Genomic DNA, 24,352 nt, shown 5'->3' with positions numbered 1-24,352 from the left:
GTCTGCAGCATTCTTGGCCGCCCTCCACCCCACATTTCAGGACACAAGCAGTGTGGAGACCCAGTTAACCTCAGGAACTGCTGTTGCTGTCTTCTGCCCCTGGGGTCAGTCGTGGTCACACTTCAGATCCCTGAAGTTTGAGCCTCCCTCTCAGGATCCCGTTTGAAACATACAAAGAATCCCCAGGAACTCTGAGGTGGCAGTGGCAGAGGGACTTCATTTCCCGGGGGGCTGGATGGGAAGGGTGGGTTGTTTCTGCTAAGACTTCCCTCTTGCCTCCTGCTTTAACGGAACCCTTGGTTTTTGACTTGAGGTTCCTGGGCCAGCTCTGAATGTAGCATGTGTGCCTGAGTGATGGACTTGATATTTACACAAGCCACGCTGATAAGTGCACATGTGTTTTTAATGTTTTGGCTTTCTAGACCACAAACATGTCAATGTGCATATGCATGCACACACAGACGTGCTCTTGGGCTGGGCCTTGAGTAGGGCTCTTTTTTTTCTTCTTCTTTTTCTTTTTTTAAACTGTTCTCCCAAAGTTAACACCGTTGTTAGCACCCTTTCCTGCCACACTGCCTCCGGGTTGTCGGAGGGCCATCATCCGGTTATCCCACCTGGAAAGGCTCTGCCTTTTTAAGCCAGCAAACAGCCCGACGACACCTTCGCCTGGCCCTTGCGGGAGCCGAGCCCCACGGGCTGGGGATTAAAAAGCAGACCTCCCTCGCCCCAGCCTTCCTGAGCCCCGGTCTGTCGGGAACGGCCCATCTTCGTCTGCAGCCACAGAGAACAACACCGAGGAGGTGGGCTGCTACGTAAAGTTAGGGAAAAGTGTTTAAAAAAAAAAGTCTTGATTATCTCATGGACTTGCAAGTACTCTTAAGGTTCCTTACTTTCCTGCCATCCGACTCAAGTTAAAGCAGCATTAAACATCGTCTTTACCCACCGCACGCTTCTCTTCGTCCCCAGTCTCTCTTCCTTTTTTTTTTTTTTTTCTTCTTTTTCTCGTTTCCCCCCCGCTTCTTCCTTCCTTTATTTATTTTTTGGTTTTGTTTTTTAAGGGGTGTTGACCTGCGCTGAGTTCTAGTGAGCCGACCCCTCCCGCCCGCGAGCCGATTGGCCGGCCACGCGGGTGACTGACGGGCGGGCCCGGAGCGCTCGCGGCGGCCGGCGCTGATTGGCCGGCGCGGCTCGGAGGGCTCGGCCGCGGGAGCGCCGGACACTCGGGTCCCGCCGCCTCGGGAGCCGGGCTGCACTCGGGCCGCGCGCTCGCCTCCCCGCGCGAGCTCCCCAGGGTCGCCCCGCCAGCGCCGGGCGCGGGTGCGGACGGCGCCTTTTGTGCCCGGGGGCTCCTGGAAGTTCGCGGCGGGACGCGCGCGGGGAGGCGGCCGAGGACGCCCCGCGTCGCAGGGGCCGGGGCGCCGAGCATGGGCGGCGGGCGCTGGGCCGCGGCGGGCGCGCTGCTGGCGCTGGCCGCCGGGCTCCTGGCCGCGGGCTCGGCCAGCGAGTACGACTACGTGAGCTTCCAGTCGGACGTCGGCGCGTACCAGAGCGGGCGCTTCTACACCAAGCCGCCGCAGTGCGTGGACATCCCGGTGGACCTGCGGCTGTGCCACACCGTGGGCTACAAGAGGATGGTGCTGCCCAACCTGCTGGAGCACGAGACCATGGCCGAGGTGAAGCAGCAGGCCAGCAGCTGGGTGCCCCTGCTCAACAAGAACTGCCACATCGGCACCCAGGTCTTCCTCTGCTCACTCTTCGCGCCCGTCTGCCTGGACCGGCCCATCTACCCGTGCCGCTGGCTCTGCGAGGCCGTGCGAGACTCGTGCGAGCCCGTCATGCAGTTCTTCGGCTTCTACTGGCCCGAGATGCTCAAGTGCGACAAGTTCCCCGAGGGCGACGTCTGCATCGCCATGACCCCGCCCAACGCCACCGAGGCCTCCAAGCCCCAAGGTGAGGCGGGGGAGGGGGTCCCGGGGCTGTCCGCGCTGCGCCCCGGGACTGGGGACGTGCTCTCGGCCGTGCCCGACCGCCTTGAGAGCTAGCGGCCCTTCCGAGGTGGTGCCCGGCGGGGCGAGCCCCGCGCGCACCCGGTCCGGGTCCTGGAGCCGCTGTCCTGGGATCCAGTCTACGCTGAAACAAAGCCTTAGCTCTGGCTCCCAGGAGAGCTCTTCTGCCCCCCGCGAGGGAACCGAGTCCCTGTCGGAGTTTTGAACCCCCCAGACGGGATGCGCCGGGGGAAAAAAAAAACCAACCCAAACCCCAAATCTGGGAAGCTCAGAAAGGCCGAGCAAATGCTAAGGTGCAGCTTTGTTTATTTTCTTAGGTTTGAGGAGGATTTTTTTTTCTTTTTTTTTTTTAAACGCTTTCCTTAGCTAGTTATTCAGCCAAGTAGGTCCAGGACTGGTGCAGAACTGGCCGAGAAAAAAAGTTTAGAAATTGCGAGGCTTTCTGTTTCTCTACCCCTTTCAGTTAACAGCTTCGGGAAGGTTTGGGCGGGGGCGGGATGGAAAGGCTCTTCTCCCTCATTCTTGCATACCCCCTGCTTCTCTCATTTACACAAATCCTCAGGTAATTAGAAAGATAAAATTGTCATTAGCTCATGGCTCAGCTCCCCTTGGGGAGCGAGGCTCCGCAGATTGGAGGCTTTCCTAACAGCCCCAGGGATGAGCCAGAGTTTCTTCTCTGAAACCCCTCCCCCTTAAAGGGCAGTTCTTGGTGGGGGGGGGGGGAGGAAAAACCATCCCGGGGAGGCAACAAAACAAGTTAACAAGCAAAGAAGCCAAAACAAAACCCCACAGAACAAACCAGCCAACGAAAACAACCCAGCACTGTGGCCTGACTTTTAGAGGAGTGAATGCAACCCCAAATTCTTCGGAAGCGGAGTTGAGGCTCACAGAGGTGGAGGTCGTCAGGGATGGGGAGCCGTACCCAGGGCGCTGAGCAGAGCGGCCCGCATCCCAGGGGCTTTTGAGGAACGGGTTTAGGGTGGGGGGAACCTGCTGATTGCTGACTCAGCACATCTCCAAGGGATGCCAAAGCACAAATGTCCCCCGAGGGGCGTACTCCCCAGAGTGAGGCCGGGGTAGTCCCGGGAAAGGGCACCCCGAACTTTGAATGCCCTGGCTTATTCCAGGGAAGGAGGAGATGGCCCAGAGGGGCGGGTGTGGGGTGGCAGGTCTGGCGGGTGGGCAGGGTAGCGGCCCGCCTTCAGGGGCAAGGTCTGGGTCCCACTGCCCCCCCCCCTTCCTGGGGGTCCGCACAGAGTGCACCTTCGGGGAGGCGCAGCCCTTTGAGAACGGGAGCTGAGCCGTTAACCTGGAGCGGACAAAGCGCGTTGTGTTCTGTCCGGGTGGAACCCACGAGATTTTCCTTCTCCCCGTCCTCACTGGCGGCGGGCGGACTAGCCCAGCCCTGCCCCCGGAGGCCGCGGCCAGCTCTGCTGGGGCTGAGTCCACCCCCACAGTGTCCCTTTCTGGTACCATCAGCGACAGAACCCTTCTGAGGCGGAAGCCCTTCCGACGGGAAGGTAGGGGTGCTGGCTGGGCTGCCTACTTATGAAGGGACGAGAATCCTCCAGCTCGACGCCCCAAAGGCAGGGGTGGCGGAGTGGTGGTAGGGAGACCAAATACGTGCTGTCTTCTTGGAGCCTTTGACTCCTTGGCTGCTGTCCCACTTGGCTGCTCCCAAAGTCTGCCCTCTGTACCATCTCCTCTCCTCCCTCCATCCCAGGAGTGCTCAGGTAGTCACCGTCCTGAGACCAGCTGCACACAGAGAACAGTTACAACGGGACCAGTCCCGTGTTGGACTTGGGACTCGGTTCTCCCCGCCGTGTTTTTGGTGACAGGCTCTGCGGGAGGCTCCGCTCCTGCCCAGGACTGCGGCCCCTCAGTGGGAGGGACCCCCTCTAGGGGTCAGTCCTCTGGGGCCGCGTGGCCACTGACTGTCACCTGAGCCCAGAGGTGGGAGGGCTGTGTGTGTGTGTTTGCGCGCGTGCGTGTGTGTGTGTGTGTGTGCGTGTGTGCGTGTGTGTAGGGCAGGTGTAGACGGGCCAAACTCCTGGTCCTCGTAACCTTACAGCTAGCTGGTGGCTCCAGAATCAGAACTGGTACTTTTGGAGGAGACCAAGTATACATGCCCTACTTTTATTCTTTCTTTCTTTTTATTCTGTAAAATTACAATGGAATTTTTGAGGCAGCGGCGTATCTGCATGCCGCAGGCTGCTTCCTGTTCACATACTTGGACAAGCACCGTTTGGGGGTGTTGGGCAGGCCTTTGGGGCCGCATGTTATTAAAGATAAACTTGATAATGAGAATGAGTCAGAAGGCACTCCCCCACACCCCCAAAAGGCTGATGCCCAAGCTGCTTCAGCATCTGTTATGGGAGAGGAAAAAGTGTTTGTTTGTTGGTTTGTTTGTTTTCAGGAAAGTTATTTCTAAATCTTGCACTTGCATTAGACCTGTACATTCCCAGGCCGATAAATTGTCGTTCCTCCTCCCAGCCAGGTTTTACTGATTCAAGCTCTGCGAACGAGCACATACTTTTAGTTTTATTTTGTTGTTGATTAGGCATGTTGTGCGTTAAAACAGCCTGGCTGTCTTAGTCACAGATTGCAGAGGCCACGGTGCGCTCATCCTTCCCGGGAGCCTTCCTTAGGGTCCCTTCCCCGTACTGAAGAGCTGGCCAGGGAAGACCTGCTGTGTGCTGTGTGGGGTGTGTGCCATGTGCATGTGTGTGCATTGATTTTTAAAAATCCACTTACTCTTGATTCCAGTGTTGGACTTTCCCCTCCCCTCCCTTAAATGTTGATGAAACACAAAACCTTTTGGTTTTTGGTTCTTTTGCTTTAAACATTATTTTAAATACACCTTAAAACAGCCATTTAGTTCTGCCTCTCCGATGGATGACTGGGTGGATTTCTCCTGCTTGGGCCGCCTGCAGGGCCCCCCAGCACAATCCAGAGAGGCCACAGATTAATATCGCCCTACACAATCTAGAGCTGCTCCACAGTCGGCTATGAGAAAAGTCGAGGTGGGTGGGGGAAAGCCATGCGAACACACAGAGCCCACCCCAGCCAGCTCCTGCCCGCCTGGGAGACGCTGAGGGCCAAACGTAGCTGATGGGACTGAGAACAACGCCCCTGTGGTGTCCAGAGCCCCGGGCCGCCAGTCGGATCGGGGAACTCAGAGTGTCCAGACAAGGTGATGTGTGAGTGAGCAAGCGGGGACCCGGTGTTTGTATTTGGATAGTCCTGCCCTGCTAGTTGTTTGGTCAAGGTCACATTCATAGAACTTTGCAACATGATAACTTCCACTTAAAAAAAATAACCCAAACAAGGAAAGCCCCAAAGCACAGTCCACACTCCCGAAGTAGGTACCGCGGTCCTTCCCATATTGCGGGATTTCCTTTCCTTTTCTCCCCATGGAAGCAAGAACCATGATGCAAAATTCTGGGTGAGTTTTTCCCTTTTGTCAGAAACATGACCTCTGGAATCCAATCTTAAGTTCTGGCTGAAAAGCAAATTTCCAGCATCCGGGCCAAAAGATAGCCCCACGGTCTCCTGCTCGGGGTGTGGCTGTGGTTCTTGCTGCAGGACTCTGGATGGAGTGCGGCCCTGGGCACAGAGTAAAGGTGGGACAGGGATCTGTCAGTAAAGACTAAGGTGTACGGCCTCTGCTGCGCCTCGCAGGGACCCTGCTTGGAAGTGGGGGGGGGGGGGTCGCGCATCACCTCCCCGGCTCTGGGGACCCGCTGCGTCCTGGGGGCGGCACTGACCCCGGAGGGCTGTGCAGCTCCCTCCTCATCCACCGTGGGAGGCACTGCCTGTTTCTCTGAGCCACAGAAGTGCTCGAAGGTGAAGGAGATGCCGCCAGAGGAGCCACGAAGAGGGAGGGGGAGGAGGAGAATGAAGAGCCTGACTCGGAGCGAAGGTCACTCAGCGCCCCGTCCTCTCTGGGGGTGACTGGCCCCCCAGCGTGGCCGGGCATGGCCTCCAGTGCTGTGCCGAGGTGGAGGGCCCTTAGAACGTGCTCGTGCTTTCCTCCATCATGGATAAAACTCCAAGTGGTCTGGTAGATGATGGAGGTGACGGTGGGATGGCAGCAGTGGTGACAAGCTGCCTTCCCTTCTGGCGATTGCATTGGGCTGCTCTCTCCCTGCCCTTCCACGGAGCCCCCTTACCTCCCAGGGGTCCCTCCAGCATCGGCAGCATTTGGCTGGGAGGACCCGCTGGCCCTGGCCTCCGAGGCCTCCCCCTCCCCCGGGGCTCAGCTGCCCCCAGTGGCCCCCATGCCTGCAGCACACACATCTCCTCTTCAAAGCCCTTCACAGTGTGAAAACGCCTCCAGAGGGTCTCTCCCCTGTCCCGCCAAGTCCCTCCCTTTGGCAGCAGGGCTGGTGCCGTTCCCAGCCCCCACCAGCTGCTCCTGCTTCCCGCCCCCGGCAGGAGCTCACTGCAATAGCCCTTCTGGGGAGGGGTGTTCAGGGCCTGCGGTTGGAGTTTGTGAGCGGCTGATTTTCTTTCTTGGCTCCTAGAGAGCTGGTCAGACGGATCGGCCGTCTTGTGGGGAGTTTGGGAACAGGAAGGGGGCAGGAATCGGAGGGGGGTATTTCAAGGAGAGGAGAGAAAGAACAGGGGACAAACGACTGGGGTAGAAGTGCTTGGTTACAAGTCAGCTTTTCCTAGGGACCCACCACATCCCATCAAGCCACGACTCATAGGACCTGCCCCATCCAGCCCCACATTGTGTTGGTTTTAATAGTTGTACCATATTCAACAGCTCTAGTCCCCAAATTTTCAAGAAACTATGCGTCTGTTTTGGCCTCCAGGACTCGTCTTTTCTCAAGTTGCCCTATCAGAAATTCCAGAAGACCTTTCCTTTAACTCCTTTCAGCCTGGTTCCCGGGCTGATCTCGGCCCCAGGGGCGGATCCTCCCTGCGTTCCACCGCAGTCACTCAGCTCCTGTTCTCCCCTTGCCCTTCCTAGGCACGACGGTGTGTCCTCCCTGTGACAACGAGCTGAAATCTGAAGCCATAATCGAGCATCTCTGTGCCAGCGAGTTTGGTAAGAACGTCCCTGGCCGCCTCTGGGAGGTTGGGCATCCCTGGTTCCTCCCGGTCCGCATCCCTGGTGCAGAGCCTGTTGGAGCATCTTTTTGGAGATGTGTATTCTCTCCCTCCATCCTCCCCAGATGCCTGCTGTTCTCAGGCAGATGGAAGACCAGATAGGGTGGGGAACCGGCCGGTTTTTATGAAAGTCAAACTTGGCTTCTGTTCTTCCGTGTGTGGGATCACTGGGCAGGTTTGGGGGGACCTTCTCGAGGAGTGGAGGGAGGCAGGCTTGGGGAGAGCTGTAGAGGAGCTGGGGGAAACCAGGCGGCTTGGGCTGGCCTCTCGGCACAACTCTTCTTCCATCCGCCCCTAGGTGTCAGCACCACTCTGCCCAGGATCTGGGAGGGGCGCATCCGTGCGCTTAGGGCATTGCCGGGGTGGGCGGGTAGTGGGTACAGTGGCTCTCAGGTCCTTCCAGGCCAGGAAACTGACAATCCCACAGTGAGGGGTTTTCCCTCCCTTCTTCGCTAATCACTCTGGGCTAAAAGGGAATTCTGAATCTGCACTTGCAGCCGTAGGAGAAGGGCTGGATGTGGCCCCGGGGGCTGATCTCAGGGAGCCTTTCAGGGACGGTCCCTGGTAGTCTGCCCCGCAGAAGACTGAGCTTCAGACACCTTGGGAGGCTGTCCTCTGGAAAAGTAGACGTGAACTGCATCCTTTTGAAGGGCCGACTCCCTCCAGCCTGCCTCTATTTTATATGGATGCTGAGAAGTGACTGCAACCAGGCCTGCTTTGCCAAGGACAGGTTCTCACGATTCTGGCCATTGTGTCCCCGAGGCTGGATTTCTTACAGAATTCCTCCCAGGGAAAGCATGATGGTAGGTAAGGTGAGTCTTTATGTCCATCCAGGGCTACCTCCTCTGGGTTTTCACTAACCAAGCATAATAAAGTACGTGAAAGGGCCTCGTGCTGGCGAAGTGCCGTGATGGAGAGTTGCACACGTATATGTGCACACATGTAAGCTGAAGGAAATGGTACATGTGACAGGTGTAGTCTCAGGGTATTTGTCATTGTGACTGAAGGCGGGAATTGGCGAATTCTGACCCTCTGCCACGGAGAGCTTCTTGAGAATGCACATGTTTTTAGTGCCCTATTTCTGCATTAAGTATCTCTCACTGCCTTCTTGGTTCTTGGTGAATGACCTCCGGGACGATTTCGTCTCCCAAGCATTCCACTGCTTGTGTTTGAGTCACATCCTTTGTTCTGGTTGCCATTTTAAATGAACTCAAATAAATTGTAGAGGGACCTGCAGCAATGTTCGCAAACTCTGAGGACCCTTCCGTCTGGCGGCGGTGACACTTGCTTGTTGAGGCTCACACCCTTGCTCCATCAAGGGGAGCCCAACGCCCGGCGAGGCTGGCGGGTCTCCGCGGCAGAGTCTGCGCGGCCCCAGCCTGTCCGGGTCACAAGCTTTCCTTCCGCAAACGGCGCGAGATTCCTTCCCAAAGAGGCATTTGGGCATCGAGAAAAAGGCCAGAAATAAAATCTCTCAGAAGTCCTGATGAGAAGCCTTTTGCTGCGTGACTGGGGGGGGGGGGGGTTGGCAGGAAGAATCTGCTCCGGTGTGGCTCATCCCGAAGCATCCTTCCTTGAGGGGGGCCGGGGGCAGTGTGGTTAATACTCAGGGGCCGCCTTTAGATTTCACTGACCCTCTTCCGATAGTGTAAATCACCGCACTCACTTTCAGAAGTCGACTCCCTGACGTTTCAGCAAATCCAGGGAATCGTATTAGAGCCCACTCTGAAAGGTAATATGTTAGCTGATGTTTTACGTTCAGATGACTCCTTCTGGGACTGCGTGTGCGGAGGACGCGACTCAGATTCGGTGTGTCCAGTCATTGACTGAGCCACGCGTCCAGTCGGTCACTCAACATTTCTTGAGTGCAGAGCTCTGTGCTAGATACCGTGTCCTCAAATACGGACCTAGAATAGATGAAAATTTCACTAAAGAAATTTCTTCACCCCGACCAAATATGAATCGGTGATTTCCTAGAGAATCGTGGCGTCATAGAACTCACCGCCTGAAGGGGGCGCTGTGGAGACTCCAGGCGAAGGATGTTAGGCAGCCGTGAGAAGAGAATCTGCATCTTCCTGCTGAGATTCTCAGTAACCCACCAATCTGCATTTGTTGGGGGCTTTAGTGGCAACTCGTTAAACTAGAGCCATTCGCTAGACATGGGCTGAAGAAGCAAACCTTGGGAAAGAATTTGACTGTGAAGGTTGACCTTTGGGTGAAGGGGAAAGGTCTGGAGGGGGCTGGGGTAACCCCCCTGGGGAGGGACATCCTCTCCCCGCGGCAGTGGCTCCCTGCTCCCTGCGTGCAGGCGCCAGGGGTGTGTCTTATTTTAATAACCAGTCAGGGCCTGGGCAATCTGATTAGCTGTTTGGGACTGTGTTCCTTTCGCCCGGAGATTATCTCCTTCTTGAGTTCCTAGAACTTTTGAATTCTCCTGGATCCTCCAGGTCATCCTATCAAGTCCACTTATTTCACAAATAAGGCGTCTGACATGTCCCACTGGAGTTCTTTTAACTCGCTGTCACGCTGTGTTCCCCCCTTAAGAGAAGATGAACAGCCGCTGGGCTCCATCCTGGAGGCATTTATCTTCTCCGTGCTTGGGTGTCCTGGACGCCAGCCTTCTTTATCTGGATGCAGGAGAGACTTTTATGGGTTTTCTGTGTGTCATGGTCTCATAAGGCAGTAAATAGGATTTTTTTTTCCCTCTCTCTCTCTCTTTCTCTGCAGGGGCTGAGCTCAGCTCTGCCCTTCTCGGCACCCTGGAGAATGCAGCCTTGTTGAGAAACCTGTTTCCTAGCTCAGCTCATTTCAAGTAAGGGAGGTAGTCAGCCACGCTGATGGGATTCAGTTAAGAGACAAAGAAATGCAGCAGGGCAAGCTGACACACAGCAGAGAAGAAAAAGAATGCTTTACTCCCTACTCTAGGGATCAAACTTTGCTTTAAGCGGCCCTGACATCCCCTGTGGGAAGACATCAGGTTGTTGGAAGGCTCCCTGGGAGCTCCAGGAACAAGGGGTGCTTTCCTTCTGGGTCAGCACGCCCTCGCCCTCTCCTGCCAGTGCGTCCTTAGACCCCTGCTGCCCCCGTGGAGCTGGGCCTGCCCGGCCCATCACCGGCTCCCTGGGCGGCGCATTTTTTTTTTTAAATAAATTTATTTATTTATTTATTTTTGGCCGTGTCGGGTCTTCGTTGCTGTGCGCGGGCTTTCTCCTGGTTGCGGCCAGCGGGGACTACTCTTCTATGCGGTGCATGGGCTTTTCATTGCGGTGGCTTCTCTTGTTGCGGAGCACGGGCTCTAGGCGCACGGGCTCAGTAGTTGTGGCGCGCAGGCTCAGTAGTTGTGGCGCACGGGCTTAGTTGCTCTGCAGCATGTGGGATCTTTCCGGACCAGGGCTCGAACCCTTGTCCCCTGCATTGGCAGGCGGATTCTTAACCACTGCGCCGGGCAGTGCATTTTTAACCCTCTGGCAGGTCTGCTTGGTTCTCTCCACCCCTGCACTGTACCTCCTCAGTTCAGAGCACGTATTACCCCCCCCCCAAGCAGGGAAAAGCCTCGGTAGAAACACCTGTGGGCTGATGCTCAGGAATGCAGCTGGATCAGCCTGGATCAAGCACCAGATGTGCGACGGCCGAAAGTTAGATGGTGCAAAGTCTCTGGATTCAACATGGCGGCCAGGCTGCCTGCTGTGCTTCAGTGAGGACACCCGGCCCTGCTGCGTGTTTTCTCTCTGCTTTTCCTGCTCCATGACAACAGGGTGCTGCTGTTCTCCCTTCGACAGGTCCATATATTATTTGCAAGCTGCCACACTAATAATCCTGCTGTTAACAACTCAGCACCCGTAACTGTCTTTCCTTCAGCTCAGCTTATCCCAGTGATGGGGGGGATCTGATTTATAATGGCTGTGAGGTTAGGATCCTGCCTGCCTCTGGCCACTCTCTCTAGCTTCTGGATCTGTAAACACCCTTAAGCTTTCCTGGTAGAAATGTGTGGAATAATATACTTCTGCTAAGACAGTTCAGAGCTTCCTCTTGTACTGGCTTCTCCTTTTTTTTTTTTTTTTTTTTTGAGAGTTCAGGTGGCCACTTCTTTAGCCCAGTATTTTCTGGTTGTGGAAAAAGATTTCTTGGCCCCCAGAAATTTTCCTTGCCTTCTGGAAGCATTTTTTTTCTCCATTTATATGTTTCCTCATAAAGAGTAAAACTGTACATTGCAATGCTAAACTGAGTCAAAAAGGAAAGAGAAAAAAATTGGCTCTCACCATTAGTGTTTGGGAGTATTTCCTAGAAGAAACATTCTCGCGGTTTCTGGACCTTCACTAATTTGTTCTCACTCTGGCTCACTCTGCTTTCAAGGTGTTTTGGCTGGGCTGCTGTTTGGAGGTGCATTGTTTGATTTCTTGCAAAAAGGAGGCTCAGCCTTTCCAAACTAAACCTTGGGTTTCCTCCCACAGAGGAGGAGATGGTAGCTGCCAGCACGGTAATTGCAACATCTGTAAGCTGCTGGAGAGAATGATCTGTCTCTGATACCATATTTTACCTAACATTAAGGCACCCATTGATTGCGAGATGCACCATCCATCATGTGAGATGCCCCGCCCACAGAGAAAACATACTTCACATTAAAATGTGAAGAGAATCTGTGTCTTAGAATGAACAAAACAAGGCCTGTGTGTAGTTCAGTCGTCCTTGGTATGGTGTCTTATCCGTGGTAGGCATAAAATAAAAGTTCATTGGACGTGTGTGTGAATGACAGGGCATGGTAGGGAGATGGAAATTGGCCTTTTTTTTTTTTTTTTTTGAGTGGTTTAATTTCCAGTTTATTTTCTGTTAAAGTAACTACAACCTGGTTTTATGTTGTATCATCTTAAAATTCACAAAGGTGAATAATATTGGAATTTTTAAATCCAAAAATATTATAATAGAAAGTACACATCTGAGTACAAATCCTAGGTTTTCTACAGTGTGCATGGAAATGCCTTTCCTTAATGTTCACAATTGTTAAATGGGAACAAGTACATTTATATCACAAGATTGGGTTGTATTTAAGTGAGAAAAACAATGTAAAAATTATTTAATATTAAAATGTTCCCAGATGACTAGAAATTGGGATAATTTAGACTTACTTTTTAACTTATTGTATGGGTAGCCTTTTTTTGACCTAACCATTGTATATCCTCTTTTTTCACTATTATTCCATTCCACTAGTACTTATGGAAAACTGGTGAATAGACAAAGGATATTATTCTGGCAGTAGATGCACCTTGTAGGCAAAAAGTAACAGAGCATTGGTTTTATTTTGTTTTCCAGTTTTCTTTCTTTTTTTTTTTTTAAATGAAGTATAGTTGATTTACAATGTTGTGTTAATTTTGGCTGTACAGCAAAATGATTCAGTTATATATATACATTTTTTAAATATTCTTTTCCATTATGGTTTATTATAGGATATTAAATATAGCTCTCTGTGCTATACAGTAGGACCTTGTTGTTTATGGCCTTCCTTTTTTATAAAAGGAGAAAACTTCTTTCCAAACGAGTATGTGCAACTTGTTTATTAAATTCGAGGGAAACTGCATCCCTGTTTTGGGTGACTGAGTGTATATATTAAGAAAAAAAAAAAAAAAAAACCCTAATATCTAGAAATCTAGTTCAGTCGAAGTAAAATTAAATAGACATGGAAGAAGGAACTGTAATCCCGGGGTGGAGTTGGTAGGCTGAAAACAACTGGTTTTTATTGTCACTGAAGGTCTCTAAAATACACAGCCCATCCACAGATCTGGACATAGTTGGAAGGGGCCGTATGGCATTTCACATTCAGGGAAACACGGGGTCAGAGCTTTAAGTGCCCCGGAAATGCCACTCCCAGCTCGTGGCCTGTGGCCCATCCTGCATCCTTCGCCCGTAATGGGGGTGGCTTGTTCCGTGCAGAGACCACTGCTGAACACGTGAGGGCCTTTGAAGCCCTCCAATGGGCTGGGTGGGTCATGGTGGCGATTCCACGGCTTGCCAGTGGAGAGCTGGGGGCCTGGCCAGGGGGGAATCAAGCCCCGGGCAGTTTGGGCCGAGATTCCATGGGGACCACTCTGCACTCTGAAGCCATGTTGAGGCACCGCGAGGAAAAGCTGGGAAAAGAGCCAAATTTCCCCCTGTGGTGAGCGCTCTCTGCACATTTAATTCTCTCTTGGCTGTACCTGGCAGGAAGATTCTTAGATAAGGCAAATGTCAATAGCAACACTTTTCTTTAGCATATTTGGCCCTGAGAAAGTATATTCAACTGAGAAAGGACCCAGAAACCCAGGATCCTCGGGTGGAGGCGGCACCCCTGGAGCTGAGTTCATTTCTCCCTCTGCCCCTATACCTATGCCGGGCAACACTGGGAAATCTCAGAACCTCTCCAGGCCTCAGTTTCCCTGCGAGGTGACACTAATACCCAGCATCGGTGTCGGTGGAGCAGATGAGCCGGTGTAAGGAACCCAGCCCTGGGCCCCCCACACCCGCTGGACTTGCTAGCTGTTCATCCCGGGGGTCTGGGCAAGCACGGGGTGGCCCAGCCCTCTGTCCCCAGCAGACGAGGCCGCCCTTCACTAAAGGAGCAGGGTGTGCAGCTCCAAGGCTCTCGGTTGGCACCTCTCCCGAGCCGAATCCTGTTTCCAGCCCTTCCCTGTCTCACATCCTGCTGGAGTCGTTGCTTTCTTTGACCCAAGACACGTAGTGGGGGGAATTGTGACTGCTCCCTCTTTGTCGATGAGTCCAGCTCCGAAGAGGTTATTCCTTGGGACGGTCAGTTGCCAGACCGCGGGGTTTGGGCGCCCTTTGACGCGCCCTCCAACCTGCCATCCCGTGATTCTCCTGTTGAGTGGCCCCGCCTCACTGCCTTCCCTTCCTTTTTAAAAAAAAACTTATTGTGATGAAATATACATGACATAAGATGTACCCTTTTAATCCTTTTTAGGTGTACAGCTCAGTGACATTAAGCGCATTCACACTGTTGTGCCGCCATCGGCACCATCCATCTTTGGATATTTTTCTCCATCCCAAACTGAAACCCTGTACCCAAACGCTAACTGCCCTTCTCCCTCCCCCCGGGTCCCAGGAACTCCCACTGTACGCTCTGTCTCTAAGGCTTTGACTATTCCAGGTACCGCGTGTAAGTGGAAGCCTGCACTGTTTGTCCTTTTGTGTCTGGCTTATTTCACTTAGCATCATGTCCTCCTTATCATTTGATGTGTATATAAACGGTCATGGAGAAGGGGAGCCAAGGGAAGGATTTACCCTCAAGTTCACCTCTGTTCCCTGGAGCCTTTCTGGGGGTGGGTGGAGAAGGAGGGGGGTAGAGGATGAGCTGAGACAAGGGGGGCTGCTCGCCCATTTCTTTGGGTGCTGCCTTGCTCCTCCGTACCCCTTTGTCATTCTGAAGATCTGCTGAGCTGGATGGGACCTCAAAGATCAGCCAGTCCAGGGCACTCAGCTTACAGATGGAGGAAAATAAGACTCAGATAAAGGAGTTAGTCATCAGATTGCCCAAGGCCACTCTCTGCCTTGCATCCCTTACCGTTTTTGTTCCCAGAAGCTCTTAGCTGGGTAGCCAGTCTGGATTGCACACCCTTCCTCCTTCATGTCCCCTCATGCCCGTCACGTTCCCATCCTGCCAGGAATGGGAGAGGAATCTCTCTGGGAAGGGGCACTGGGTGCTCTCAGAGTTTGCCGGGTATAAATGGACTGATGTCTGTGCCTGACACAGGGAAAGAGCTTGGCGATCATTGGTTTCTTTGTGAAGAGGCAGGCGGTGCTGTTGAATAGAAAGAACATAGGCTTCAGGCCAGACAGACTTGGATGAAGTCCCATCCTTATAAGCTGAGCGACCACGAGAAAGTCTCTTAACCTCTCTGAGCCTGTCTCTATCACCTGTGGATGGTGATTCCTGTGTGACTGTGTTGGGAGGAGAACTGGGTCAGTCAAGCATGTTCAGTTCCTGGAACATGGTGCCTGCTCCAGCCATAACCATTACTATCTCTTCTTATTGGAAAGAATTGTTTCAGGATGGAAATTGGCCTCGGTAGGAGGATTCAAGCACTAATAAAACCAGCTTGCTTGGCACAAAATGTTAGGAAATGGAATGGAATGTCCTGATGAATTTCTGGTTAGTAGAGGATTAAACTGGAGAAATCTTTTACAAACCCCACTGGGGAAAACTTTAAAAGGTTGATGCGGCTTCAAGGTGCTGAAGTTCACAAAACCAAAACCAAACCAAAACCAAACAAAAAGCAACCCTATAAATACTAGAAGTTAGACAGTCCGGGCTTTAGTGAAATGACACCCTAAAGCCACTGTGAAAACTGGAAGTCATCGGACAATGATGACCGCAGAATATGTAGAGCTTGGATTGAGTATTTGCTAGTTCTAGGACACGCCCACTGAACTTTGTTCTTTTGTTTTTGAGTGATTTTTAGAAATCTTATTCCTGATACGAGTTTTTCTGCTCATAATTTATTGGGTCTAAGAGAGACCTTAAGAGTCCTCCGTGTTGTCCCTTTTTCCCAAGCACTGTCTCTGGGGCAGTTTTCACGTTTTTTCCAGCAGCTGTGATATTTGTGATACGCACGCCCGCGAGCCAAAGAAATAGGCCATATTCAGAAGCAAGTGAGCATTTAAGTATTGGCAGATTTCTTCCAGTTTTTCAGGAATGAGCCAGAAGCTCCAATCTGTATTTATTTTTCAAAGGAGAGCAAATGGCCAAAGAGATGTCAGGCCTTCGCCCTGCCCCAGCCTGCTTGGAGCAGCCAATTAAACATGCATTAGCTTTGGAAGGCTTCTCAAAGCCCTCTATAGATTGCACTTGAAATCTTTGTTTAGTCTTTCAGGAACACTGTCACATGGATGATTTATCAAAGAAAGTTGTTTATCTGGCAGTAAAATAAACTCCGGGCCTGTTCAGACGAAGATTTCCCGTGAATTTCTACCAAGGTAAACACTGGTAACTGGCAGATTGCAAATTCTGTGTGAAAGCCAGACGCATACAATAAATATTTGAGCTACAGATTTGCTGTGTCAGAGGCCCGGCCTGTCACCAGCACTGTCACTCCTGCCGTGCCCCGGAGGACCTGGCCCTGCGGCCGGGCCGGTGGGCTGCCAGGCCCAAGGACTGGCAGGGCCCCTGTGTGCCGGAGCTGCCCCTGCTGCGTGGGCCTCTCTGGGCTCGAGTGCCACTTAGTGTGGCACCGGGAGCTTCCTGGTTCAGAGGGGGCAAGCCTCAGTCCGGCTTCCCTCTGCATCACACCGACAGCCCGTCCAGAAGTGGCCACCTTAGTTTTCTTTGCAAATAGACATTTGTTGAAGCAAATTGGCAGGAGGCTGGGGCGTGTTGAATGATTTGGGAGCCGGGGCCGGGGAACGGTGGTCGGGGGTGAAATCACCTTGAAGATTCTGCTGAGCTTGAAGGATGGGGGCAGAGGGCTGAGATGCTTTCCCAGGGTCTCTGGCTCTGCTCGTTGGGGGTTGTGAGAGCTCCATTTAGGAATAAAGGGGGCAGATCCAGCCCTGTGAGGGCGGCACAGGCACGTGTGCCCAGGACCTGTCTGAGTCAGGGAGGGAATGAACGGATGAATGGTGATGATGGAATGAGAGGAAACAGAGCCTTCTAGGTCTTTCTGAGGGAGACAGTGCAGCGGCTATTTATAGCGACTTTTCAGGGAGGGGCTGCTGAGTTCTATACTGCTTGTTCTCAGACAGCCCTGGAGTCTGGAGCTTCTGGATCACCCTGGCCTTGGGGTCCTCATGGAAGGCTGAGTTTGAAGGTGTTTGTGGGTACCACCTGCTACTTAGGCACCATCCTGGGTCCTGCTCATCCTGATTTCCTTGGTGGGTCAGGGAGGGGAAGCAAGGACCCTAGAAGAGATGATGTCACCTGCGAGGGCTTTGGGGATTGGGGTCAGGGCTCACGTTTGAGGATTGAGAGGAAATGGTGTTGGTCTTTCACGGCTGGAGGAGCCGTGGGTGTGTAAGGCCCGGCCGTCCTGACAGCTCCTTAGGGATTTATGTGCGGGTAATGGATGCTTACTGGCCTGTGGGTATTTAGGGGAATAAAGGCGTATTTCTTTAGGGCAGGAATTAAGGGAAATCCTTTACAACAGATTCTGAAAGGCTGTCTGTGAGTTGGAAAGAGATGCCAGAATAGTACTTTGGCAGAGGGGAAAAATTAGGAACCAGCTTCCCTAAACGATGCTCTCTCTCATTCAGGCAGGATAACCAGAGGGGTTTTCTCTCTCCTGTTTTCTCCGGCCCTTCCGTCAGCATCTTCCCTGGGACGTTTCCTTCTGGGAGTTCCTCAGACGTGTTCTCTGCTCTTTGTGAGCCCTTTGAAAATGAGTTCACACTGGTGTGTCTTTCACTGCAAATCCAACTGGCTTCTGGAGACGGCTTTAGGGCTGAAGGAAGTCCCTACCTCCGTGGCTATGGCCGCAGAGCTAGAATCGGGGCCTGGAATAAGCACGTGAAACCCTTCAGGCTCCACTGGGGCCTCTTGGACCCAGGTCTGTGTCTGTGGCAGGGACGGCCTGTGTTCCTTCCTGTGGTCTCAGCTCCCCATCAGGTCCTGGGCAGATCTGAGGACCTGGAGGATGAGGCAGGCCGGAGCCAGGCTTGTCAGTCCCTGTTCTCTTGCTTTAGTGCCGGGTTCCAACTCTCAGGCCTGTAGGAGGGCAGGGTCTCCTGCGGGGGCTGGATACATCCAGGGCGGCTCCCTAGAGGAGATGAAGGTTAATGGAGAAAGTCAAGGAAGGCATCCTGGTGTCAGGAGGTGAGGGCTGGGAAAGGAGTTAAGACTCGAAACAAATAGTACTTTAAAAAAAATTTTTTTTTTAATTTATTTTATTGAAGTATAGTTGATTTACAATGTTGTGTTAATTTCTGCTGTATAGCAAAGTGACTCAGTTGTACATGTATATACGTTCTTTTTCATATTCTTTTCCAGTATGGTTTATCATAGGATATTGAATACAGTTCCCTGTGCTATACAGTAGGACCTTGTTGTTTATCCATTCTCTACATAATAGTTTGCATCTGCTAATCCCAAACTCCCACTCCATCCTTCCCCCACCCCCTCCCCCTTGGCAATGACAAGTCTGTTCTCTGTGTCTGTGAGTCTGTTTCTGTTTCATGGATACGTTCATTTGTGTCATATTTTAGATTCCACGTATAAGCGAGATCATATGGTATCAAATAGTACTTCTTAAATTGACAAAACCTGATTCGGGTAAATCAGCACAGGTAGAGAAGGTCATCTGTTGGTTCTGGCAGCTGACTCGGCGTCCTGTTGGGACTCGCTTCGGCCGAAACCCGGGGACTCAAGGGCTGAGTTGAGGTGTGAGGAAGGAGGTGGTCTTTCTGATTCCAGCTTCCCCGCTGGAAGGATGCTGGGGCCCCAGAGGGTGCAGCAGCTGGAGTGAGCAGGTGTGTTACAGGGGTGACCCAACCAGCACGGCTGTGGGTCCGAGGCAGGGATCCTGCCGGCGGGGCGTGGCTGCAGGGGGAGTGTGGGTGTGGCAGTCTGCTCTGGGCGACTGAGCCTACGAAGACAGCCTCTAACTTCATGTCACCTGCAGCGGCTTCCACGAAAGGGAGGGGGCTGACTATAGAGAGAGTCATGGCCTGGCCTTTGTTCTGAGATGCGGAGGCTCAGATGCCCACAGCGTGCCAGGTTCCAGCGAGCACCCAGCCTCGAGGGTGACAGCTCCTTTACTGTTGACATGCATTCGTTTAAAAACAGGCATATGACGTGTGCGTGTGTTTTCTTTTGAAAAGTCTAACCATCGCAGAAGGTGGGCAGTCTTGCACAGATTTGATCCTACAGACGATTGCTGGGCTACTGCTGAGGACGCGGCCCTGCTTATACTTTAAGCTACGTATGCTGACTTTGGGATCGACAGATATCCAGAGGCAGGAGTGTTTGTATTGTTTCTTCCTAGAGCCTGGGAGGAGGGGAGTCCCCACGGTCAAAGCCAAAGAGCGCGGCTGTCTCCTCTCTGCAGGTGCTCGGCCCTTGGCGAGGAAGGTCAGACCTCAGGCAGAAGATAGCTTTCACCTGTGCACATCAGGGGAGCTTTTTAGTAAGGGCAGTTCCATCCATCCTTTTGTGTGCAGCCTTTCAAACTGCATTCTCAGTGAGAAGGCCTGCACTGAGCTGCCTTGAGGAGGCGAGCGGCCCACGTTATCAGGCCTCCATCCAAACGTGGTGGAGGTGGAGGCGGGGGTGGGGTGTTCGGGGGGCGGGGTGTCTCTAGGTGACCTCATAGGAGGAGCAGGGCACCTCACGCTCCCTCTTCCTGGAGCCAGCTTGAGGCCAAAGCTTCATGTGGGGGCTTCCCCATGGGGCTTCTGTTCTGCCCCTCGGGACCTGGCACCCACCAGTTCTGTGCCAGTCCATATGGTGTTCCCTGCCCTTGAGAGGGCAGTGAGTGGTTGACCCAGTCCCGCGTTTGCGTTAGAGATGTCATAAATGCCGGCGGAATTGAAGGCTGTATCACGTGCAGACTCAGGAGCAGTGAGTGTGCACGACAGTGGTCGTGCAGGATGACCGGGGTGTGCTTCCTACCTTCAGAAGGCTTACCATCTGGAGGGGACAGAGGGGAGAAAACAGGCAAGTATAAGATCACGTCATCAACGCTGAAATCCCTGTAACAGGTGAGCACGGGGGCCATGGGAGCGCAGGCGAGGGAGCAGGTCTTCCCGGGGAGGGGGCGGGACAGCTGCAGACAGGAGGTGCTGTCCACTGAACGATTGGTTGGAGTTTCTCACCAAAAAGATGGACATAGGAAGCATAGGAAGCATATTCTAAGTGGTGGACCCCTCAGAGACCAGGACACATAGGCATGACGCCATCTGTATATGGGGGAGTGGTGATTCTCTTTGTGGACGGCTTATAAGGCATATGGGGGCGGGTATCTAGAAGTGAGATTGACAGCGTAGGCCAAAGTCAGCTCAGGGCCTTGAATGCTATGCTGAAGAAAGGAACATTTGTCTTGTTGGCAATGAGGGGCGTCAGGAGCCTATTTTTTTTTTTTTAATTTTTTTTTTTTTATTTATTTATTTATTTATTTTTGGCTGTGTTGGGTCTTCGTTTCTGTGCGAGGGCTTTCTCTAGTTTCGGCGAGTGGGGGCCACTCTTCATCGCAGTGCGCGGACCTCTCACGGTCGCGGCTTGGGTGGAGAGCGGAGAGAGGAGGGGGGAGGGGGAGGAGGGGAGGGGGAGGAGGCGGAGGGGAAGGAGGAGGAGGAGGGAGAGGAGGAGGAGGGAGAGGAGGAGGAGGGAGAGGAGGAGGAGGGAGAGGAGGAGGAGAAGGGGAAGGGAGGAGGAGGGAGAGGAGGGGAGGAGGTGGGAAGGGGAGGAAGAGGAGAGGGAGGGGATGGGGAGGGGGAGGAGGGAGAGGAGGGGAGGAGAAGGAGAGGGGAGGAGGAGGGAGAGGAGGGAGAGGAGGTGGGAAGGGGAGGAAGAGGAGAGGGAGGGGATGGGGAGGGGGAGGAGGGGAGGAGGAGGAGGAAGAGGGGGAGGAGGGGGAGAGGGGGAGGGGGGGAAGGGAGAAGAGGAAGGGGAGGAGGGTCTGGGGTAGGGCGAGGATGAAAGGGGGGGAGGGGGGGAGGAAGAGGGAGAGGAGGGAGAGGAGAGGAGAAGAAGGAGGAGGGAGAGGAGGGAGAGGAGAGGGAGGAGGGGGGGAGGAGGGGCTGGGGGAGGGGGAGGAAGAGGAGAGGGAGGGGCTGGGGTAGGGGGGAGGAGGAGGGGAGGGGGGGAGGGGGAGAGGAGGGAGAGGAGGGGGGGAGGAAGAGGGGAAGGAGGAAGACTGAAGGAGGAAGTGCTCATTCATCCAAAGCGATATTGTGCAGGGCCTCAGGTGTCAGGGGTGAGAGGTTTGGGGCACGAGGGCCTGTGGGCTCAGGGCAGCGCTGGCCGGTGCCGGGCCACCCACTGGAAGGCGCCGCTGTCGGCCGCTCTGATGAGGTCTGCACGCGGCTCGGGCAGCCGGGCAGGCCATCTGCTGCGGTCAGGGCCCCGGGAGACCTCCGTTGGGGCGCGCGGAGCAGGAGCCCGAGAGTGTCATCAGCCCACACGCGGGTCACCGCAGAGCCGGTCATTCCCGAGAGCGGAGGTCGTTAGGAGCCGTCGTAAACTCCTGACTTGCTCTCGAGACCTCGTTAGCGGTCGGGCGGGCAGCAAGCTCGGCGCCTGTGGAGCCAGGCCTGTGATGGTGGGGCTGAGTCAACCCAGGGGTCTGGGGCCTCCTGGAGGGGGAGGCAAGAGGGGCTGCGGCCACAGGGGGCGGGGGCGGCCTCGGCTGGGGTGCGAGTGCGGTTTGTGTGTGTGGGTAGGTCTGAGCGCGCTGATCTGTGCACAGCGTGTCTGCCTGGTGAGCGTGAGTGCCAGTCACCCCTCGGGGGGCTGAGTCTCCACGGCCGAGGTCAGGGGCCTCCTCCTTTCCCCGTCGCTCCAGAGAGAGGCCTTACAGAACCCGCCGCCGATTCCCCAGACTCGGGAAGGCTCTGGAGCCTGGCAGGGATTTCTGGGCAGCGGGCACGCCCAGGGCCATCTCTGCGGGTCGGCGAGCCCTCCTCCAGTCCCCGTGTTTTGTTTATTCCTCCAGATGCCAACCAGGCTGATTTTGTTAGGTTTCAGTGTTTGCAGCAAGTCCATTTAGAACTGCTGCTTCTCTGGGCAAGAGCCACCTCCTCGGCAGATTCCAGCGGTTCGCAGGGATTGTTGTGAAGGGCATGGTGTAATCCCTGGGATATAAAAAGTCCATCCGGAGGAACAGGCATGGCCTGAGGTGTCATACAGGCCTGAGTTCAAGGCCAGGTCCCACCACCTACTGTGTCAGCTTGGGCAAGCCGCTTCACTGCTCCGTGACTCAGTTTACCCACCTGTAGACAAAACGCAACAATAAAACAAACTTAAAAACTTCTGTGCAAGGAGATAAAGTGGGATGTGACAGACAATCGCCCCAATCCTGGAGTCCTGCGATGTGACCCAGCGCTGCCACTCGGCCAGTCAGTGACGTCTCTGAGCCTGTTTCCTTAAGCAAGTTGAAGGGGTCACCCTGGGTGACCTCTAAGGCTCCTTCCAGCTCTGAAATCTTATGGTTTTGTTCCGCAAAACTCTGTGACTTGGTTTCTTGATAAATATCTTTGCTGGCACCTCCCTGCTTGCCGGGGACCTGGGTCTCCATCTCAGGTGCGTGTGGAAGAGCTGAGCAGTGAGTGGGAGGCCGTAGCGGAAGAGCTGGGTTGGGGTGCAGCTGTGGGACCCCCAGCCTGGGAGCGGCACTGGTCCACGGCAGGTCCGCATCCCCTGATGGGGCCTGGCTGGCTGCTGGGCGCCCCGACCTCAGCCCCTCTCCTGGACGTGTTCCCCCGCACTTCCTCAGAAACCCAGGGACAGTGGGGACCCTCTCCACCTGTGTGGGGAAGACAGCCTGATGGGAGACCAGTTTGCAGGCACGGTGCGGGTGATTTCCAAGGAGGACTTTCCAAGCCTCAGAACCGATTTTCAATTCCAGCCCCACGATTTATCAGCCACGAGACTCTGGCCAACTCCAGTTCTCTGGGCCTCAGCTTTCTCACCTGCCAAATCGGGATAATTGTGTATACTTCTCAGAACTGGTGGATAGACCCCATGAGATTGTACCGATGTGTCCTGGAAAGGACACACTGCAAATCCACCCCGAGCCTGTGACCTTGGCCACGGTCCCACGTGCCATCTTACAGTTCTGCTGGGCAACCCCGCATGGCCGCTCTTCCCTAAAGCATTTCTAACCTAAGCCACACACTTGGCTTTCCTTAAAAAAGAAAAAATAAAATGAATGCATTTTACAGATAGACCAGATCTGAACCAGGATACTTAACGGTGATGCTTTTCTCAGAGGAGCTTGAAAGTAATTTTAGAGGCTATTAAAATACACGCTGTTTTCACCCCCCAGACATCTCTGGGTTCACAAGGGGAGCAAATCTTACCTGAAGACTAAAGTTCAAAGCATCAGGTGGAGAGGACACTCAGAACGTCTGGGACTGACTTTGCGTCAGTCTTGTCCCCGAGAGGGGCCAGTGGCCATGGCAAGCCGGGTGCAGACAGGGCCCATCTGGGAGCCTCTGTCCCTCAGTGGCAAGTGACCCGGGGCTTTTACTGACACCCTGTGCACTGGTCCTCTGCCCTGATGCCGGCGTGTGGAATGCGCACTCAGCATCCCTTTGGCCCGTGGTAGCCAGTGGTGGATACTTTGTGCGGGCAGCGGCTGAGAAGTGTCAGCGGGCAGGCCGTGGGCAGCACCCCTGGGTGCTACAGGGTCAAAGTTGGGTGTTTCCCGCCTTCTCTGGGGCCTGGTGATTCTCTTCCCACTTCCTCCTTCGAACGACAAGGCTGTGTTTGCCTCTCCGGACCACAAGGGCCAGGAGGACAGTGGTTGAGAGAGCTGGGGCTGGCTCGTCCAGCCAAGGGAAATCGTGTGCTGTGTAGCTCAGGTAGAACCCGGCTTGCTGAGGAAACAAAACCTTGACCGACAAGGTGGTGGGGTCCCCCCTCCCCAGGGAGCTGTTCACAGGCGGGATGGCCTCTTGCCTGCGAACCCGAGGGCCCTGCATCTGGCAGGAAGCAGGAGGATGACTTCTCCGGTCCTTCCAGCCCCGCAGGGTCCGTGGTCCGCAGGGCACCTGCTGGCGGCACTCCTGCTGGTGGCTTCCCCCGGAAGGTGGCTGTGTCGGAGGGCGAACCTTCCTCCTCAGGAGGACGTCGGCTGATTTTCCGGAGGAAGGTGGAGGGACAGCCTGGGGCCTGGTCGAGTCACCCAGCGACCTGGGATGCCAGCCTCGAGTCCCCGCCCTCACGCGTAGACCCTTCAGGAGGGAAGGGCCGGCTCCGGTGCGCACAGCAGAACCTCGAAGCTGGTCCGAGTTGCGTGTCTTTGTGGCGAAGACCAGATGGCTTGGAGCTCCTGACTCCCGAGGACCGGTCCTCCGGTTGCCAGGGAGGAGGCCGACAGACCTGGAATGAAGTGCAGGCCCGGGCGGGCCTCCCTCCTGCCCTTTCCTTCGTGCAGACGGGACATCTGGTCCACCCCCCGCTCTGGGTGTCAGCTTTCCTGGGGACTTGGCTTTCCCAGTTGTGTAACTGTGTGTGTGAGGCGTTGGGGGCAGCGGAGCCCGGGACCGGCTTCTCTGGAAGGAGGGGGCTCCACGGCTGGTGTGGGTTTGCT

At 54.4% G+C, this 24,352-nt stretch overlaps 1 protein-coding gene across 1 annotated transcript in view; it reads left to right on the top strand.

Annotated features, from left to right (window-relative positions):
• The first annotated feature begins 1,260 nt into the window (after positions 1 to 1,260).
• SFRP1 (secreted frizzled related protein 1) overlaps positions 1,261 to 24,352 on the top strand; it is a 44,380-nt gene continuing 21,288 nt past the window's right edge. Inside the window, exons 1-2 of the mRNA XM_036839006.1 lie at positions 1,261 to 1,950; positions 6,985 to 7,062. Of these exons, the coding sequence (XP_036694901.1) occupies positions 1,425 to 1,950; positions 6,985 to 7,062 (604 nt within the window). The 5' untranslated portion in view covers positions 1,261 to 1,424. The remainder of the gene's footprint in view (positions 1,951 to 6,984; positions 7,063 to 24,352) is intronic.

This window comes from Balaenoptera musculus, chromosome 21, assembly GCF_009873245.2.
Source record: "Balaenoptera musculus isolate JJ_BM4_2016_0621 chromosome 21, mBalMus1.pri.v3, whole genome shotgun sequence".
Classification (NCBI taxonomy): Eukaryota; Metazoa; Chordata; class Mammalia; order Artiodactyla; family Balaenopteridae; genus Balaenoptera; species Balaenoptera musculus.
This window is presented reverse-complemented; position numbering and strand designations above follow the sequence as displayed.